At 41.0% G+C, this 22,512-nt stretch overlaps 1 protein-coding gene across 1 annotated transcript in view; it reads left to right on the top strand.

Annotated features, from left to right (window-relative positions):
* shank3a (SH3 and multiple ankyrin repeat domains 3a) overlaps positions 1-22,512 on the top strand; it is a 204,606-nt gene that overhangs the window by 23,768 nt on the left and 158,326 nt on the right. The window contains 2 exon segments of the mRNA XM_036003218.1: positions 17,291-17,488; positions 17,491-17,730. Of these exon segments, the coding sequence (XP_035859111.1) occupies positions 17,411-17,488; positions 17,491-17,730 (318 nt within the window). The 5' untranslated portion in view covers positions 17,291-17,410.

Below are 22,512 nucleotides of genomic sequence, written 5' to 3'. Positions count from 1 at the left end.
TCATTTTACTCAAGGGCACGTTGTCATCCCTGAGTAAACGTAGGTTGTGGACACCCATCCTGACTGTTGGCCTGATATTTGGTTATCACAAGTGATCGCATCAAATTGGATCCAGTCTGCTACCATCTGGGCCAGTCGAGTTGGAAGATGAAATCCCAGTGTCTAATGTGAAATTATTGATTATTGATCAAGTTGTTGCCTGTTGTTATCATGAATAATATAAAAAAATGTACAACAGGAATTGGGACTACTGACATCACGTCTGTGAGCAGTAGAAATTATTTAAAAAGAATAAAATAATGTGTATTGACATAATGAAGAATGATTGCATAGCTTATTTCAGTTCATCCATGTTTCAGTGCAGAGCCACAGCACCCCTTTCCTTTTCCATTCAAATTGTAGCATACAGTAAATTAGCAACACTACTAACTAGCAAACTATTCTTCTTAAAATGTTTTTTTTTTATAAGAAAGGTTTTTTTTTCTTGCGAGATTGGGGTGTTGCTGTTCTCTGTATTTAGTCAGTCATTCAAATGTGCTCCTTTTTCACTGCCAAGGCTAAACAAACTATTTATGTTGGTGGAAATAGTCATTATGTAAAGGCTATCCAGTATTTGTAGATTTCAATAATCTGAATGCCTTTTCCCTGCTTTAGTGTTTCTACACACACGAATGCCCGCAAACGCACACACGCCACTTTTAGATTTTTTTGGGGGGTGATGTTTCTTTGCATGATGCCCCAGATCAGAGCTCTAGTCTGAAAGGTCAAATTGACACCGGACTGGATTGTGACCCAGATACAGTATGTTTCTCTAACAGATGATAGATGCAGATCAATAGTCATGAAAGCTCAGGAATAAATGGCTTAGTAATGGTTTATATCCCTGGTTGAGAGGGATCAAAGTGGTTGCTCTTCATGTGCTAATGAATAGTGGTTTACCTTCAGTCTGTTTCTTATTCTTTCTTTCCCTACATGTACTAATAAATTAGAAACACTTCTTTTTTTCCATCCCTCTCAGTGTTAATTTCCCCTTATATAACCCCAATTATATGACCTCAGTTTTGCATGGATAAAGGATGTATACAAGCACAAACAAAGATAGAATTATGTGGGGTTTAAGGTAGAGGTCGACCGATTAATCGGCCGATTTTTGGCAATTTTTTACATAATCGGCATCGGCCAATATCAAGCCGATTAATAAGCAGGCGCACCTGCGGGCAGCCTAGTGTTAAAAACATGAATAGGCGACATTTTTTACAGCGCGCCCAGACCAGCTGCCTCCAGCCCCTCCCCTCGTGAATTCTTGCGCAGTGTGTCTCGCGCAGCCACTTCAGGCTCAGACGCTACCGTTAGCAGTAGCATCTTGCTGGTGTTCTTGCCTTGGGATTAACTGTACTAATAAAACCGTACAAAACACCGCGGCCACACCGCTGTGGAAGCTCCCCGAATGTCATTTATCAGAGTCTGGTTGTTACCCCTGTCCGTGGCAGTCTCATCCACTCCTATAACGGAGCTAACTGGAGCTAACCGCTAACGGAGCTAACCGCTAACGGAGCTAATCGTTGCTAACAGAGCCTTCAGTTCTCCGTGCCTGTAGGCTATCCATTAACTGCATCTATGGACTCGAGCACGAATAAAACCCTTAAGTTTATTAAATTGGCTGGATGAGTTTTAAATTACAACTAAGAGTTGTTTGAATGACAGAAATCTGCTCAGATAAGATCCTAATGAGGTCAACAGGAAATGTAACAGTAGGGTCCCCAAAACACAGATAAAACACTTAGAACAATGATCTAACAAACAAGGTGAACAAGAACTGACTTTAGATAGCCCTAGTCTTATGTGATTCAACAGGAGTTAGGAGGAAATAGTGTTAATAATAACATGTCACTTTCTGTGAAGCAGATTTGTAGCCTATTCTCAGAAGTTTAATAAATGCTGATAAGTGCACTAAACTTTATTTTTTCATTGAAAGGTTTATTTGACAATGTTTATTTTCTTCTTACCTGTTTTGTTTATATATTTTTCATACATTATTTATACAATATAGGCTACAGTATGTTTTTACATTATACATTTTTAAATGAAGTATAGGCTACAAGTGTAGATTGGTGAAGTGTTCAATAAATGTTTTTGTTGAGAAATTCTGTGTATATTAGGGTTACATTTTATCTTTCAAATAGAGGTTTAAAAACAAGCACATATCGGCCAAATATCGGCCAAAATAAATCGGCAGCATTAATCGGCAATCGGCTGACCCTGATTTCTAAAGATTGGCATCGGCATCGGCCAGAGAAAACCCATATCGGTCGCCCTCTAGTTTAAGGGCAGCAAAGGAGAAAACGTCGTGAAATATTTATTACTGTATGGAGGGAGGATGCCAGGCCGTAGCTCCACATTGTTGTTGTGAGGCAAATTTAAGGTGTAAAACACACATCCATATTAACTTCCAACCATTATTATTCCATCATGATTCCTGCTGCTTCAGCAGGAATATGGTGAACATTGTCTCACATATCACAGATACAGTACATGCACTCATTGTGCATTGAGTGATTTAGCTAGTTATGTAATTTAGGCCATAATTTGATCTTTTACACAGTATACATCACTCACTTCACTTTTCACTATTTAATTATTTTCAGGCTTGGGAGATTGCAGATGAGGTTTCTATGATGACCTGTGTCTTTTTTAATTCAAATATATAATTTTATATCACACTCCACTGGGTGTGGACAGGGTGTATACAGTATGGAAATAAGAGAGAAGGGAGGCTTTGGAAGACAGTGCTTTGATGAAATGTACTGGTTTGGAGTTACTTCTTACTCTAACTGCAATACCTTTATAAACTTTCAGATTAAACAAGCTGTGGTATTGCATTTTATCTAGCAGTACATGTTGCACTTTCTCTGTGAAAATGGACATTTTATCTACAGTACATACATTATAGTATTAATTAATTTGGCATTTTGTAACCATAATGTATTTCACTTTCCATGAGAAAACAGAGCTTCTTAGCTATTTTGAATTTATCTCTGATTGCTTAGGTAGTTTGTAGTTTGTTCATTTTTCTGTTAAGTCTGGTTTTAATTATATATATTTTATATTACAATTAATTATAATTAATCAATTAAGTTAATTGATGCTATAGAAACGGGGTAAAATGTCATGATTGACAGCTATGATTGACTTGCGATTGGTCGGGCGGGTATATGGGCGGGACTTCAATACCACTACTGCTTCTGGCTCCAAAATTATAAGATGGCAAAGCCTATATCTGGGATATTTTGGCTTCACTTTTTAACAGTAGGAGAAAATGGAGACGTCCATATTTAAATACAGTCTGTGATTAAAACTGCATTAGGCATTGTGGCAGTATTGTAAGCTAAAAAGACACAAACCCTGATTCCCCAGTGTAGTGTATATTGGATAGTAGCTGAGCAGCACAGTGACATCCTTGACCTCCCCAGCATCCCCAGTCTGCCTTTTAAGAGCTGTGGCGGTGTGCGAAAAGATAATGCAGACCATGGTATGAAAGAGGTCTTAATTGGCTGGCAGGCTTTATGAAAGTTCTCTCTTGGGAGCTCCATTGATTATTTATAGGCAGGCATCAAAGAGTCACTCCAGCAGCAACCCTGGAAACACAGAGATCAACAGATACTCTACATCCACAACTTTCTGTGCTCATAGAGAGAGAATTGATAAGCATACAGACAGATAGTGAAAGAAAGATAGTGTGAGAATAAGAGGAAGCAATAACAGCGAAGACGGGAGGAGAAAAACCTTCGAGGATGCTGTGTGGAAATGGATTTTGGTACACACAATTGTGTGCCTTAGAAAGTGTTTTTTTTTGTTTTCCTCTGCGTCCCTGCAGATATACTTTACTTTACACCTTACACACAAAAGTTTAACCAACCTGTGTTCCTTGATGGATACCAACATTGTTTACTTCAGTGTTCATGTTCAGTGTTTACCCCAGTCTCAGTTGTTTCTTGCATATCATTTGATTTTGAATATTAATACAACTGTATGCATGTGTCTGTGTTATTGTCTGTAAAATAATGTGGTACTACAAACCAGTGTTAAAAATGTCACATCAGCTCCAGTGATGCATTGCCAAGACTCAGTACAAAATCTTTTCTGACAGAGTAATAAGTACAGTAGAAATAGCCATGTCCTCAAACGTACTCTTTGCAGTATAGGCAAAAAAAGAGATGCAATAGGTTTTCCATAACTTTAAAATGTTTCTCTCTGTCAGTTTGTCACATTTCCAGTCCTGTCTGTGGGGGTGACGGATGATTGAAAAGCCATAGTGAATGAACTTGCCAAGCAGGACTTCCACCCTGCCAACCAAATCAAAACAAGTATTGATATTATAACTCATAAAATACAACATTATGATTAACCTGCTGTCAACCTTGGACAGTCACTGTACCTTTCATGTATGTCAGCTGTATGTGTATGTGTATGTGTATGTGTGTGTGTGTGTGTGTGTGTGTGTGTGTGTGTGTGTGTGTGTGTGTCAGCCCATGTGAACTGGATAGAGATAGTGGCTTTGGGATGTGGTGCAGCTACTGTAGAGTATTGATTCCAAAAGCTTTTAGCGCATGGCTAATTTTCCATATGGAGCCTCTGCATGTGGCCCGGGGGTTTGAATGGGTTAGGCAGTGTTTTGTTTACACTGAGTGGCTAATCCGTCTGAGCTGGCTGTGAATGTGAGTGTGTGTCAGAGAGAGAGAGGGAGATTGTGTGTGTGTCTGTTGACACTTTGATTTGAAAGTGTGAAGCATCTCTCTACTCTAACACATACAATTATTACAGTTCATTCTTAGGATGTTGTGTCGTCCGTGCTGTCACGTGTGTCCTTCTTTTGTGTCTTAGGACGCTGTGCTGATCTCGCTTTCATGTTGATTTTATCTTATTGTATTGTATTTGTATTTTATTTTACGTTAATCTGAGAATGTTTTTTGTTATTTATGTTGTGAAGCAACAGATTGTAGCACTATGTCCAAGACAAATTTCCCCTCAGGGACAATAAAGTGTATTCTATTCTATACACAGACAAACTTACACACAACAATATTTACAGTTCTATATTCTTCATATATTGCACTTTAAAGCAACCGGATCCGACTGAAAAGATATCCAACCTTGATCAATGCTACATTTTATTTTTAAGACAGTTCAAATATGAGGAAATATAATTTGTAAAAAAAAATATTTGATCTGACTCCATTTAAGTTTTTCAAAAACTGTTAAGAAGTAGTAAAATAACTTAAAATGATATGGTCAGAGGTACATTTTGAGCAGAAATCCATTGCACTTCTCAGCAAACCTAAACATGGAAACCTAATCACCAAACCTAACCATTTTTCATATTATTAAGACTGATGTGTTATAAATTATTGCTGTAATGTGAGTCTTTCTAAGGCTTTTTATTTATTTATAATATATATAACTTTATAATCTTTTTATGCTGCAATGCTGTCAGTTATAAATTACTTTTTCATTGACTGAAGTATTTGGACGTGTGGCATGTACTGTACGTGGCATGGCATTGTCCCTTACTAATTAACTAGTAACGTCCAAAAGAGCCACTCTTTTACTAGTAAGGACCAAAATGTCTACTAGTTAACTAGTGAGGGGCATTTTTGACCTGAATTTTTTGTTTAGCATTATGCCAACCAAGCTAGCTAGCTACAGCTAGTATTAGCTGGTAACTTAGAGGAAAGTTTGCCGATTTTCTGTGTACTGCTGTACATGCAGATGAATGTCGGCAGTACCCGGAGGTCTGCGTTTACCCACGGGTAAATCTCCAATGGATGACTCGCTTCAGAAGGATTGAAAATCTAACTTAGGTTGTAACCATAAACAACACTGGCTTGGCCACACCATCCACCACAGCTCCACCCTCTGGCAGGGACGGACTGGGGCTGAAAAAACAGCCCTGGACTTTCTCCCAAATAGGCCCATCATCTGGCCGCGTGCGACGGAGACTAACCAGGATGTCCTGACACAATGCCACAATACTGTAGCCTATCAGACAAGGTATTCACAGCAAGTAACATCTCAAAACCAATGATGATAATTGGGGTTGTGTTTATTAATGAAGCCTCAGCCTTCAAAAAAAACCAAAAAATGTACAATGCCATTACATCTGCATTGAAAATAAAATACAAATAATGAAATGTCACTGGCTACAGAAACCCCAAATTACACAAACTTGTAATTATAAAACATCTAACAACATCTAACAATCTAAAAACAGGTTTTTAGGCTTTTGCTGAGGGTGGTAAGCAAAAAATTGTTCCAGGCTGTGACTATCTGACTTATGCTGTTTGAAATATTGTGATGTAGAGCATCCTGGGACATCCTGGCACTTTCCTGCACTCTCCCTGTCATCTTTTGTGCTGCAACTATCTTCAACCTGAATAAACAAATGATTTTAAAGATAGGTTATTAGCTATTATTGGTGATATAATATGTTTTGCTTTGTGTTGAATTAGCATTGAATAACCTATTTAATATTTTGTCAGTCAGTGTCATTACACTGTTGATATTACTGTTTTTATTATTATACTGTCATATTAAGGCTGTGAAATGATGAAAATGACTAGGCCCTATCAATTTTGTCTGTGAAGCTTTCACAAACAACCACCAGGTCTTTGCTAGTTCCACAATAGTAAACGCAAATATGAAAGACAAGGAAAAACTGTACTCTGATGGAAGACAGATAGAAAGTGCAAGCTAGGATTTTTTGGTTAAACTTTTGGTTAAAGTTGGTGATTTATTTAGCCCCCTTCCCTGTTTGTTAGCACATTTAGAGTGGTAGGCCTACCAATGCATGCCTGATGTTTTCCTGTTTAATTCAGTACCATAGTCTTCATCCTAGCAGCAAAAGTGAGATCACTACAATCTCTCATATACAACGAAGTGAAATCGCGGTCAACCCGCGATTAATTTCTAACGCGTTTCATGTTTCAAATTAACCTAACAGAAATTATTAAACACTTTAAGTTTGACAGCACTAAATGGCACGATCATTTTCATAATCATGATGCACACCCATTTTGATAGCTGACTATACAATTCGCTAAAAAGGCAGACTATTATAATGTGTCCTGCTCCTGGCACTTACCAGTACCTCTTGCTGATGTGAAATTAACTCTGTTTAAGTTGTCTGTCCCTCATCATGACCAGTCACGTCTAATGATGTAGGTCTACTCTTCTTCTTCATCGTATTAGCGCCCCCTGCTGTTGGCTGTTAATATTGCTTTATTAGACTGGCCGTCGGTTGGACGGCCGTTCTGGACTTTTCCCGAACGCACAGATTGTCAGTCCGTCCCTGCCCTCTCGTCAAAAATACCCTGGTTGCAAAAAACCAAGATGGTGACATATACCACCAAACTCAAGGCTTCAAAACAGCAGTCCACAAACCAATGGGTGACATCACCGACGCTACGTGCGGTCGGTTCGGGATCCCACTGGAGAACCAACTCACTGGCCTTCTTCCATCAATCTCCTCCGCCTGTCGCAGGATTCTAAAGGAGGCTCCGGCGGGGACCTCACGCATTACCAACTGTGCCCCCCCAGCAATGAGCGTCTTCATCCTCCCGCTCCTCGCCCCCTTTTCACCCCAACCATCCTGATAGTGGGCGATAGCATCATCAGAAACATCGACACCACACGCTGTTTCCCTGGCACCACAGTCTTGGCGTTGCTGAACAAACTACCCGGGCTGTTGCACTCACTTACATCCTCTATTAGCTGTGTTCTAGTTTATATTGGCTATAATGACACAGCTCGTCAGTAATCTGAGCAGATAAAAAGGGATTTTGATGAACTGTTTAGCCTTTTATAAAGCTGCGTAAATCAGTTTTTATCAGTGGTCCCTTACCAACGCTGTCCCATGACTCGGAGCGCTTCAGCTGGCTTCTCAGCCTCAACACCTGGCTTCAGTCCACCTGCCATGCCCACAACTTCTTTATTGACAATTTTAATTTATTTTGGACCCGTTCCCTTTTTTATAGGACTGATGAAGTGCACCCAAACAGATCAGGTATCGTTTTTAGCAGCCAACTTACAGCACGCTGTTAAGTCTGCCCCACATGAGTGACTATTTACTCCAAACTCCCTTCCCCGGAGTCTCCTACGTCTCCGCCCACCATGGCAGCTACCAGTTCAATAACCCTCACCAGCTCCCTACTGAGGCCTCACATGTCACCACCCCATCCTCTACACAAACGCTCTGGCCGTTCTTATCACCAAACTGCATCTCTTCACTATGGTCAAACCGTATTCCCTCATCACGTCATCACAGCAATTCACAGCATGCAAATTTGCTCAACCTCTGTCCTCTCGCCCAGTCCTCCCAACAAATCCCAAATCAACGTCACCTGAAAATGGCCCTCATCAGCAATACAACTCTCATCCTGAATGAATTCATCACTGACAATAAACTGGACTTCCTCTGCGTCACCGAAATCTGGCACAAACCCGTGGACTACTTCTCACTCAACCAGATCACACCCACAGGATTAACCCACACAGACAAACCACGCAACAAGGGAAGGGGATGTGGCATTGCCACTGTTTACAGAAAGGACATTAAACTAACCACCATCTTCCGCCCCAGCCACGCTGTCTTTTCAACATCTAACCTTCAAACTCTCCGGACCCACTCCTCTTGTCACTGCCATTATCTACTGCCCTCCCAAGCCAAACCCTACTTTTCTCTCTTCTTTTTTTGACCCAGCTATGTGCCATGTCACCCTCTGTCCTCCTCCTTGGAGGAGATTTAATTTCCACATCGACACCATCAACTGCAAATCTGCCTCTGAATTTCTGAAACTGTTAAACTGCCTCAACTTTTCACAACATGTCAACTTCACCACCCACACCCATGGTCATATCCTCGATCTGGTCTGCTCCACCGCTCTCACAGTAAATCATCTCTCCAGCATCATCGATCACATCATGGACCATTTTGCAGTCATCACTGATATCAACATCCCCATACCTACCTCTAAAGACAAGTGCAAAATGTCATTCAGAAACCTCAAGTCCATAAATCCATCCGTTCTCTCGGCTTCACTGTCCAGTGCAATATTTGCCCCCCCCCTGTCTGATGATCCCACCGACCTTGTGGACTATTTCAAAAGCAGTCTCTCCTCCTGTCTGGACCGGTTGGCTCCCACCATTACCAAAACTCTCCTTCACATACTCAGCCCCTTGGTACACTCCTGCACTTCACCAAATGAAGTCCCACAAGCGTCAGCTGGAAAGACTCTACAATAAAACCAGTTTAACAGTTTACCTCCACGGATACACAGACCATCTTCACCAATACAAAAATTCCCTAAACACTGCCCGGTCCACCTTCCACTCACAGCTCATACACTCTGGCTCTAACAACCCCAAGACTCTCTTCTCTACAATAAGCAAACTTCTATACCCCCGCCGGCAACATATCTACAACCTTTACAGTGGATAATTGCAACTCTTTTCTGTCATTCTTTCAATCCAAAATCAATACTATTTACAGCAACTTGACCATCTCCCCCTGCTCCATCACCACCTGCTTCACCCCTCCAGACTCAGTCACTGTCTTATTTCTCCCTGCTGTCCCCGAAGTTGTCAAAATTCACCACACGGATGAACAGCTCCACCTGCAGCCTTGATCCCATCCCATCAGCTCTTATCAAGACCTGTTTACCATTCATCATCCCACTCATCTTCAAAATCATTAATTCCTCTCTCACTCAAACTTGCAGCTGTCCCAGCCATCCTCAAGAAACCTGGTCTCAACCCTGACATGTCCATCTTCCGACCCATCTCCAGTCTCCACTTTTAAAAAAAAATTCTGTAACGTGTTGTTGCTCCTCAAATTAAAACCCACCTCACCTCTAAATAACCTCTTCACAACACAGCACTGAAACAGCCCTTGTCAAAGTCACCAATGACCTCCTCTCTTCTGACTCTGGCCACCTCATCATGCTCGACCTCACTGCAGCTTTTGACACCATCAGCCACTCCATCCTCCTGTCCGGACTGGAAAGCTACTGCAACATCACTAGCACCGCACTCTCCTGGCTTCGATTCTATCTCACCAACAGACAACAGTTCATCAACAACTGCACCACCTCCATTGCACCTTTGTCACAAGGCGTCCCCCAAGGTTGGGTGCTTGGTCCTCTCCTGTTCATCCTCTACATCCTGCCACATGGAAGTACCAATTACGCAAACATGGTCTCCACTTCCACTGCTACGCCAATGATGTCTAGATCTACATTTCCACCAAATCCATCACCACAGTTTCCTCCTCCACTCTGACCAACTGCCTCACTGATATACAAACCTTGATGCAAACAAACTCCCTCCAACTCAACTACAATAAATCTGATATGATCATCATCGGCCCCAAATTCCACACAAAAAAACACCCTCAACTTCAGTCTCTCCATCAACAACTCCACCCTGTCTCCATCCCTGCACATCCGTAACCTTGTCAGAGTCATTTTCGGCAGCAATCTCACTTTTGAACATCACATCAACCAGACCACCAGAACTGCCTTCTTCCACCTCAAAAACATTGCCTGTCTCCGCCCATCACTCACCTTCCCTGCTGCCGAAACTCTGATAAACGCTTTCATCACTTCCAGAATCGACTACTGCCACGACATTCTCTATGGTTCATCTGCAAAAGCCTTAAATAAACTTCAGTACATTCAAAACTCTGCTGCCCATCTCCTCACCCACACCCGCTCCCGCAACCACATCACCCTCGTCCTCCAAAATATCCACTGGCTCCCTGTTCTCTAACACATCCAGTTTGACGTAGTATTTTAAAAAGGGCTGTATAAATAAAATGTATTATCATTATTAATATTACGTTCACTATTTTTAGAGTCTATGGGCCCAGCCCAGTCCCTTGTAGAACTTTAAAAAGACATGTTGCTTTCAAAAGCCATCTCCTGATGCAGAGAGATGGCACGCAAGTCCCGCTAGAGAGAGAGAGAGAGAGAGAGAGAGAGAGAGAGAGAGGAGAAAAACAAAAGCTAAAAATCAATACATAACAATTAAACTATATGAATCTCGATATCTAATTCTCACCCAGTAATATCACATTTCTCACTCTAACTTAACTCTAGAATGGAATGGACATCTGAACAATTTCTATTCATCATATTTATCTTTATTTAAAGTGAAAATGGATGTCTTATCTGAGGGCAGCTCTGTTGAAAAACAAATCAGCCAATTATGCCAGGCAGCCTGAAATACCCTTCAAACATGCAGGTACTGCGGGAAACGATAGCAGACAGCTAAAACCAGATTCTCCCTTTTTGTTTGATGCTTCTCAGCCTTACCAATGAATTACCTTCATTCAAATTTACTATAAGAGAGGGAGGTAGCAAGAGAATGTAAGATGGAATCAATGGAAATGTTTTAGGGACAGAGAGATGAAGTGTTTCTGTTTGTGTGTGTGTGTGTGTGTGTGTGTGTGTGTGTGTGTGTGTGTGTGTGTGTGAATAAATGTGGCCCTGGGTGACTTCAGTTTGTGAGTGGCCATGACATTGGCTTTACCAGGTGTAGAGCAGCGTGAAGCAGACTCTGATGGGTCTGTGAACAGTTATCACATTTACTCCAGGCTACGGGCTGTGTGGCTGGTTTGTCAAAGCTGACTGTATGTAATGCTCTCCCACCCTCTCTCCCACTATCTCTCCCACCCTCTCGCTGGCTCTCCCACCTTTCTTTTCTGTCGTCACGCTGCCACCCTCCCTTTTTCTTCCACGCTCCCTTTCTCTACCTTTTTCTTGGCCCACTAACTGTCATAGCCACATCCTCTCTGACCCGCTCTGCTTCAAGCTACCTCAGCCAACTGCTTACCTTTATCTTTCTTCCTCCCTCTGCCCCAGCCTCCTTTTTTTTTCTCCAGTGTGGACGTCTTAGCAGGGAGCTGGTAGGGCTGGCTGATGGCTGGCCGTGGATTTTGGTTGTATTCGTGAATGCCCTCATGTACAGCTTTATGGCAAGGACTTCTACAGCCTAGTGGATGTTTCAGATACATGCATACATTGCACTGTATCCATGCACACACTGCTCTGTATGGTCATGAATTATTCACTTTGTTTTCACTGGGCTGGAGCGCAGGAGATGGGGTGAGAGGGGATGGGGTGAAAGAGATCTGAGCAACAGAGAGAAGAGGCAGTAGCTGTTAGCTGAGGCATGGGAGCTAGCCTCCTTATAATTCTAGTCCACTCTCTTAATGTTCCCAAGCAATTGAAGTGAGACAGAGAATCTTGACTGCAGTGTTAACCTATAGGTACTCATTGCTCCCAAATGTTTTTAAGTTAGTTCTGTTGCCAGCCAAGTCTCTAAACAGGTATAATATATCATCATACTATATTATACACATTATTAGAGGTCCAGGATAAATTTGTCACTATAGTGAAATATGATAATATTGAATTATTATCCACCCCTTGGTATGCCAGTGTAATTTTTTTCAAGGTCCAACTATTTAATTAAGCAGTTGTACCAGTGCCAGGTACTGTTCATTTAATCAAACACTGTTTTCAGTAGTATAGCATGGAATTAAACATACATGAAAGTTGGTGTCTGTAGAGATTACTCATTCGGTACACAGCTAAAGATAACATTGTAAGTAGGGTTGCAACAAAATTATTTTTTATTATTGATTGTTTTTCTTGATTCATAGAGTAATCAAATTAAATGGTGGAAAATAGTCATGACTATTTACGAGACCCTAAGGTAATGTTTTCAAGTCAATTTTATTTATATTTCCATTTACCACAAATCACAAATTTGTCTCAGGGGGCTTTACAATCTGTACAATATATGACACCCTCTGTCCTTAGACCCTCGCTTCGGATATGGAAAACTCCCCAAACTAACCCCTTTTAATGGGGAAAAAAATTGAAAAGAAAGCTCAGGAAGAGCAACTGACGAGGGATCCCTTTCTTCAGACAGACAGACATGCAATTGTTGTTTTCAAATTGCTTGTTTTGTGTGACCATAGTCCAAAACCTCAAACTATTACATTTTTGGTCAATATCAAACAGAGAAAAGCGATAAATCTAGGGCTGAAACGATTACTCGAATAATTCGAATAATTCGATTACAAAAAAGCTTCGAGGCAAATTCTCTGCCTCGAAGCTTCGTTTAATTCCAATCAGTCGCGTTATGCGGCCCGCTCCGCTCAGAGTCATTGTTTCACACGGACCGTTATTAATGACGCACACAACATTCAGTGACGCGATGGCGGAGAGCCAAGATACCGCCAGGAAAAGGCAAAAAATGTCAAAGGTTTGGGATCATTTCAAACTAAAAAAAGAAGGTGACAAGGTACAATGTGTGTACTGCAAAGTAGAACTTGCGTACCACAACAGCACATCAACTATGATCCAATACCTGAGCCGAAAACATCCTGTTGTTAATGTCAGCTCACCAAGCCCAGCTGACACAAGGTAACGTATTGATGTTAGCTTAACGTACTAGCGCTAGCTAGAACGTGCAGTATTTTTAGCGGTTGTAGCCTAATGTCGTGAGTTGATATGACTAGATAGATGGAGTGACCTGTCTTTCCTACTATATAGCCTTTGTTCTCGCTCAGATTCGCTGGAGTGATCTATCTTTTCAACTACATAGTCTTTGTATGATGGACCTGCCTTCCCATTGGTTGAAAGACGTCAACACAATCTCGCAAAGCATCATGGGAGAATTATGCTAGACTGTAGCACGGAGCTAGCGGCAGTAATGACCGAAAACGTGATAAATTATGGACATCAAGTGGATAAATCTAGGATGTAAGAGTTTGGATTTATTGCTCAACAACTCCGAAAAAAGGCACAACTTCCAGCCTGGATAGAAAAACTCCTCTGAAGGCTAAAAAGACACCAAAGACATCCCGTGATGGCTAACTCCTTAGCTTTTAGCAGGAAAAATCGGTAAGAAGCTACGTTTTATAACAGTTGTGTAACTGCTATAAATCATCTTATGCTTTGTATGTGGGCTTAATTGAATCATAAGCTTTCAATTGTTGTGTCGCATGGCTGTATATTTTGAAGATTTAATGCTTTATAAAAACGTTCGTGAATGGAGGTTACAGCGACGCCACAGCCACACAGTGTGCCGTCCACGGTACAGTGATCCTTGAGAGGTTAAGGCAAAATAATTTTTTATCCGATTACTCGATTAATCGATGAAATAATCGCTAGAATATTCGATTACAAAAATTATTGTTAGCTGCATCCCTAGATAAATCCTTAAATTTGTGAAGCTGAAACCAGTGAATGTTTGATATTTTCTTCATAATGACTGAAACAATTAATCAATGATCAAAATTGAAGGAGACATACTGTATTTTCTCTCCCACTAATCTTTAGTTACTCAAGCGTTTCAGCTTTAGTTGTGGAATGAAAAGCATGCACCAGATCTGCCAGATTAGACTGTAGAACCTTGTAAACCTGGTGAAAGTTATGTTATAAGATGTTTAATCAAGTTGAATAAAAAAGTGTACTGCATAGCAGCCCCAATTCCTTGTTCCCTGTCGTTTTCTTTTGTCATTTGTTCAACCAGATAACGTGTTCCCTTTATGCAGATCTCTTTAAGTGCTATTGCCCAAACAGTTTATCCTTGTATGATGCAAGTAGAATGAAATTCCTCCCTGTCTCTGCCCCTGCTAGCCAAGGGAATCATTATTGCGATTGACAAGCCATCTTAGGTCCCTTTGCCACATTCCCAGAACTTATCCTTCTAATTGGTGATCTTTTTTATTTTTTATTTTAGCAGTTCATGTACTAAAATATCAGTCATTTTGAAAAAAATAGTGTTGCATTGTGGCTAATGATATTGACAAATATACAACTCAAAATTATAAATATCTTAATATGTTGTTTGAAACTAGTAACGTGTTGCAATTCGTTGGGAGATGTTTGTAATCCATTGTGTCAGTTTTATAGTACACGGAGACCCATACTGTAAGGGCACAAAATTGCTTTATAAAAAGTGAATATTGAGCCACACTACAATGTCTGGGTACGAGTTATCAATTTCCCTTGCCCTAAAGACTTGGCAGGCCGAAGTCGCATACAGGCAGAGTGATCTGCTAAATCCTCTAATGTATTAGGGCTACCTGCCATGCTCTTTCTCCAATGCTAATGGGATTTTATACTGTACTGTAGAGTGTCCAGCAGTGGCAGAGCACTCGCATGCAAGCTTCTGTAGTGCAGGGGAATAGATACAGCTCAGCTTCTGCTGGGTGAATACAACAATGAGAAGTAAATATGTGACTTTGAATTGAATGTACAGTCTGTCCACATTTTCTAGTAGTAATGCACTGGGGTTAATTTTGTAAAACAAAATTAATTATTAATGTAATGTAATATCCGTAAATAATTTGTGTTAGCCTCAGCTGAATGCAAACACATGCCTCCAAATTAGCACTTGGTAGCTAGTCTGAGACTCTCTTGTCAGTTAAGTCTTTCAGTTAAGCATGTAGGATTTGCTCTTAAACTCTTTTCTCTGAGAAGCTCTCTGCAGGAATCTGAGGCTTTTCTGATATAATGAGGGGATATCTTATAACGTTTGCCATACCACTATGGCAAAGTCTGATGGTTCGTAGAGCGTGTGACGATGGCCTTAAATCTGTCTCTCTTTATTAACTTGACACTTCAGTACATTTACCTTTTGAAGTTCACAAAATAAAAATATGCATGTGAATTGGGTAACCAATGAGGTCTTAATAAATAAACCATGAAGAGGACACAGAGCAGAAGAATGTTGACGTCTAATGTGTGTAAATATTCCTGCAGCCTGTATTTGTTTGGGAGTCCCTTGTGTTTGTCTGTGTGCATATGTGTGTCCATATACTGTATATCTGCATGTGTGTGTCAGCTCAAGTGCCCAGGTTACCGTGTATAACAGCAGCTTTAGAGCTTTCATCACTTGTATTGTCCCTAAAGTGCTTGCTCTAAATTCCACCCCGTAAGAAAATGCTGTCTTGGGGCTGTCGGGTCAGCTGAACAACGATGGAACTGACAACACAATGGAGCATAGCACTGACTTAAGATCACAATTAATAATTTACAGACCTGCCACAAATGTTTCATGGGACATTTTCCTTGCATGACAAGCACATTTATTCAAATGGTGGGCTTTGAAACTGGCAATACTCAAGCCCTTAAGTATTTGTCTTACACACCACACAGAGGTCGTGTACCAATCTCCTCTGATAAGCTTTTCCACTGTTGTCTTGAGTTCAATTGAATATGACAGCAACTGAATAGGCCAATACCTTAAGCATGTTGGTTGGTTAACATAAAAACAACACATATTTCTTCATAAAACATGACAGTCACAGACTATGAAATTCCTCTTTTATGAAATGCCTCTTTTACAACGCACATATCCAAATCAAGGTCAGATCTACATCATTTGTTTAGCACTTAATCACAGCAGTCTAATGGCTTCACACGGCCTGCATGATGAAACAGTAAATGAAAACGGCACCCCTTTTGAGAATGACCATCAGCGAGAAGATCTCCCACGAAAACCTCATTCTCTTTTATGGTAGCTTGCTCTGTCTATGTGTCACTGTGTCTACCTGGGAACCATTTGATCTGAGACAACCCCCCGTATAGATAAAGTTAAGCATGAAGGCCAAATCCTGCCCATCATTGATCTGCACAAACAATCCCCCTGTGCTGTCCTGATGTCACCACAGTGTCAGTGCACTACAGCTAGAGCAACAGTGTGTGAGAGCAACAATGTCACACTATGGACACTGTAGTATAAAGCAGAGTTTCATTTTATGTGGTACTGGAGAATTTAAGTTGCTTCACACCATATGAATATAGCATATAAAAAATGTATAATATCAAACTAAAGTAAAAATGTTATATTTTTGTACCAGCAGTCGCATTAATAATAGTGCTGGACACTATTCAAACACACTTTACTGAGAAATCCTCCCCCCATTCTGCTTTTGTCTTCTGTTTTGATTATATTTACAGACTAAATGTGCCTCCTTTTTTACTAATTGCATTATAAGTTGAATCATTTTACCCCATTTAATGATCTTGCTTTATGTATGCATCTATGCAAGTTCCCCTGGTACGTTTCTATGCAAGTTCCCCTAGTACTTATTTTCTTTCTGTGTTTTTTACCCTTCATCTCTCTGCAATCTCCTAATGCCCCCTCCTCTTTACCCATTCCCTCTCTGCCACCCTCCTTCCCTGCCTCTCTCTCCCTCCCTCTTTTTCTTTCCCAGGCGAGGGATGCACGCGGCAAAAGGTGTGTGCGTGTAGTGTGAGCGAGAGACATCTGTGTGTGTGTGCCCGTGTGTGTGTGTCTGGAGAGAGAGACATAGACCGAGCCCCTAACACGGAGCATGCCTCTGCGTCCGGCAGCCGGCAAACATGAGCCACCCAGCCCTCCACGGCAGGACCAGCAGCAGCAGCAGCACACACACACACACACACACACTCACACACACTCACACACCCTTGCACACACACAGCAAACGGCAGCCAGGGGGCCAGCACTGACAGCGGCAGCTCCCGGGAAGAGGACAGCGGCGTTCCCATTCCTGTCGGTGTTCCGGCTTTCCGTCCCGGTGCAGAGCGGAGCCACAGTGCAAGAGCACCCATGGAGGAGCCGACAGGCAACACCGTGGTCATCCGCATTGGAATCCCAGACCTACAACAGACGGTAAGAGCTTGATCTGTAGCCACTGCTGGAGAGAGGATAAAAGAGAGGGAAGCTGCCTCTCCCCCTTCCTCTCTGACTGGGGGCTTTCTACCTCTCCTCTTTCTTCCTTTTGGATTTTGCTGTATTTCTTTTAAACATCTTCAGTTTTATCTTTTTTTCCTCTCTTTCTTTACCATTCTTTCCTTATCCCATCTGTCTTTTTCTTCTCTCCTTTCTTTCTGTTTCTTTTTTTGGTGTGCACACTTAGTGGCTGTATTTGCTTGCTGGCTTCTGGGTGTTCCACTCCTCCCCGCCTATTCTACTGATGTCTCGCAAATAAATCTACCTCTTCATTAACTGGGCTTCAGCTGACTTTGACAACTGGCCACTTAGGGTGAGAGTGGGAGAGGGAGGGAGAGGAGAGGGAGAGAAAAGGCATCAGGGATAAAGAAGGCTACAAGAGGCATTGTTAATCCACAGGAAGACACAAAGTAGAGAATCAAGATAGTTATACCTGAACCATGAAACTTTACCTAAACCTCTGTCTCTCTATATTGTTGCTTCGTGCCCAGACAGAATAACTGATCCAATCCTACATTCTTAATAACATCTTTACGCAGGAGTTTTGCATGTCTGTGTAGTATTGCAGCCACGGAAAAAACCCAGACATTGATCCTTTCTTCTCTTTATTTTCCCATTTTAACATACAGTATGCATTGTTTCTCTCTCTTTTCAAAATCACTGTATGTGACTATACTGAAGTGTGTTTGTGCCTGTATTTGTTTGCTGCAGAAGGTGGCATGGAATACGGCAAATGTCTAGATCCCAAATAACTTAATTTCAATTATTTTTCAAGCTCTGCTATTGTAATTCAGATGAATTCAGCAACAGCCATCCTGCCATGTCCCAGTGATCATGTGGGCACTACAACAACAGCTATTCTTAATGAATTGTTAGTAGTACTTATATTAGCTGTTTTAAAGAAAGTTCTTCATTTTATTTTATATATTATAGTAAAGTCAGGTCATATTCCCATTAAAATGTCCCTTATAAATCGAGTTAAAATGATCTTGAACAGAAAGTGATTGCCTGGAATTGGACAGGGTGCAGAGAGGAAGAAACATTTTACCCTCCATTGGCTGTAGAATGAAATTAAGTTTTATCAATTCAACACATCTCTAAGCCCATGTATGTTGTCATTATATATCCCTGTTCTCTCTCTCGCTGTCAGTAGCACACATAAGATCACACTATTAGAGAGATACCTTGACATTTTCATGTAACAAAACAGCATTAAGCCTTTTATTAATACATGTAATGTGCCTCTATGTCAACACTGCTCTAATCACCCCTCCTTTTCTGCCCTTACATTTCCACTGGAGACATTGTGGTATAGCAAAATGCAGATTCAACCTTTACAGCCAGTCACTGCATACTCATGCTCAGGTACTCAGTTGGCTTTCTGTAGGTGGCTTAGTTTGAGTATCCTTTTGATGCTTTCTCCAGACATTGATGGCAAAGGCAAGAGGCTGTTTTTGTGTTTGTTATTGTTGATTACCTCATTGTTGTTGGCTTCTTGGCTGAAATGACCCATTGTATCTTAGTGAGGCCAAGGCACTGCATGCTAGGAATGAAGACAGGAAATAAAAGGAGAGCAGCTGAAAAGAAAGCAGAGAATTCTGCCGTCTGTGAACAAAAATGTTTTTTTAGTTTAACTTAACTAACGCACGCACACACACACACACACACACACACACACACGTAATCATGCTCATACATATCATATAGACACACATAATGATGTACTGTACAGTATGTATGCATGCACACGCAAGCCCACCTAAACATACTTTTACATGCATGCACACACGAACACAAACATGCACACATGCCCTTCAATCCTAATCCCACTGCCAAGGGACTTCCCTTAACGTACTTATGTAATGCAAAGACGCTCAACAGATCATTAGTTTCACTTTCAAGGAGTCACCTTTAGTCCAATATACCGACAAACAGGCAAGAGCACATGCATCGTGACATAGTGATAGACAAAAAGACAGAGAGAGAGCCTGAAAGTCTGACAGGCAAACATAGAGGCAGATGACAGATGGCCAGATTCTGACAGATTCTGTTTGAATCTTTTATGAAGCAGTCACAAGTGACTTGTGTGTACTCTGAGTAAGCAGGAGATTACACTAGAATAGTCCGCCTGAAGTTGGATTACACACCACCTGCTGTGTTTCAAACCTGGATCAGGAGAATGAAGGACCATGCAAAGATCACGCCTGGCAAAACTTGAAGGGAGGAGCGAGGCCTCATGTGGGAGAGTTTTCAGATCATGGGTATCATTTGTCAGTCTACGTATCCAACTCCACCAGAACTCTACTTCTATGATTGGTGCAAAAAAAGACAGTTTTCCAATACTGCTAATGGATGTCATTCATCTCTCAACAGAGGAGAGGGGGAAACTGACATGAATAGTCTGCCCCACTACTCTCTACCTGCATCCATCCTTATTCTCCATTTGCTTCTTTTCTTGCCTCTTTTAGTGGATTCTCTCTCTTTATTTATTCACAGAAGGTAACTTGCTGTCAGAAGTATAACGGTGTGATGATGATTACATCTATAAACTGGAAAAATACCCCCTTTTTCCCATCCAGGCCAGTATGTACCCTCTTCGAGTCTGGGTACTGGGTACTCAGCCAGACTGTTTGGGGTCTCTTATCGAGAGAAACCACAATGGATGGTTTGGAGTCAGTTTAATTTATTTTGAAGGTTAATGTTAAAAGAATAAAATAAAAAAAATAAAAGATAAATAAGAACATGTACATTTCAGCACAATCTTCCCAAAGTATTGAAAATGATTCAAATAAGGAATCGCTATATTCAAAAAGTTAAAAAAAACTTTTCTGGTCCTACCCCTGTTTTCTACTTTAGTTAAATACAAAACAATTTGATGCTTCACTTATTTATATATGTATACATACACATACATGTACAGTATATCTACCTACCTACACGCACATATACACATGCATACGCATAGACACACATGCATACATATACACATTTTTTTTCTTTTCCATCTATCTACATCAAACCGAATAATAACCCATCCAAACAAGACATAGTATACAAGCCCAGGAACCATACAGTCAGTACACAATACAGTCACCTCGAGTCCTGTTCGTATTCATTCAATTATATTCATTTTAAATTGTCTCTTAAATTTGCTCATTGTTGTACATAATTTCATCTCTTCACCGCAGCTGTTCCATACATTACTTTACTTACTTACTTACACCTTACTGTGTGCATATTTTCCTGTCCACATTTCTCGCATACTTGGTTGTGCCATTCAGTATATGTTGTGCTTGCATCTTACCCCCGTAAACTGTGTGCTGAACATTCTCAATGGCAACTATGGTTGTGTCTAGTGTGGTTAGTCCAACTTTTTTTAGCCATTGGTAACATTTTTGGTTATTTGCCTATGTTCCTGTGTAGGTGATTGGCTTTCCAAGGAACCTCCTCTACCCTCATTGCCAGCGTTCTCTGTTACTGCTGCTGGTTTGAGATATTATCAAAGCAGTTTCAGGAGACATTTTGCTGATATACTCGTGGATGCTTCATGTTTCATTCAGGACACTGGCCTCTAGCTGGCAAACAGTCTCCAGATGCTGGAATTTGGATACAATCCTCTGTGTATTGTGACAAATTTCCTATACGGAGAGAGGAATTAAAATATTTGATTGTTATTGATGTTAAGATGACCTTCTGCTATGAAATACCCAACTAGTCTTACAGAGAGTGAGAGTGCCATATCAATCAAGACAAAATAAACTTAAATTAAAACGTAACTTCATTTGGTACTAATTTTATTGAGAAACACCACAGAAGCAGCAGGGTTGCACAATAACAATGAGCCAACTGCTATTCTTTAAAGTTTTTGGAGGCTCTTTCCTTCCACCACACAAGTAGACCCTCACTAATTTGGAGAAAGAGCGTGTTTGAGTGTTACACAAGGCATAGCTTTTAGTTTAAATGATACTTTTTTTAGTGTGGTCTAGAAAGGCACTTGTGTTTAAATAACTAGTCGGTTAAAATTTTAACTAACACCCCCAATCAAGCTACTGCCAACCCAATCATTCACTTACAATAACGAGTGTAGCTGTCCTCAATTTAGGTCATCCTATACGTCTCATCTCCGGTTTTTCCTGCATCCACTGTGTGTGTTTTTGTGTGTGCGCGCATCAGTCGCGGGGGGAACTGAGCAGCAGCCTCGCCCGCTGCAGAGAGCCGACAGGATTGAAACAGAAGCAGCTTTCAGCGACTTCACAGTGAAAAAACGGTACAGCGTACATTGATGTTAAAATGTATACAGGTTGACAGGATGGTCTGAAATGTTTTGCACATTTGCACAATGTTTTGTCTGTAGCTGTACGTGTTGTTGGTAAATGTGAGATGTTCGAGTCACACGCCTCGTCTTCATATCAGAAACAGGGAAATTAATTTGGCGATGTAAGTGTGTTACGTCAGTCTGTTCTCACTCCCGCTTGGTCATTGGCTCTCAGAGTACCCCTAAGAGTCACATACATGGATGTATTAACTGACGCAAAGTCTGGCACGTGGGACTGCTGGGATTGGTTGAAGTCGCGGGAAACTCTGGTCAAATTTGCGGAAAAGTTTCGGTGATTGGTCAAAATTGCGAGTCACACCAAATTTACGGTGATTGGTTGAATTTGCGTGAATTGTTGCAATAGCGACATCGCGAAATCCTGGAGGGACTGACATTTTGTGTTTCAG

This window comes from Sander lucioperca, chromosome 7 (assembly GCF_008315115.2).
Source record: "Sander lucioperca isolate FBNREF2018 chromosome 7, SLUC_FBN_1.2, whole genome shotgun sequence".
NCBI classification, from domain to species: Eukaryota; Metazoa; Chordata; class Actinopteri; order Perciformes; family Percidae; genus Sander; species Sander lucioperca.
The sequence above is the reverse complement of the archived record's forward strand: the minus strand, read 5'-3'. Positions and strand labels throughout refer to the sequence as shown.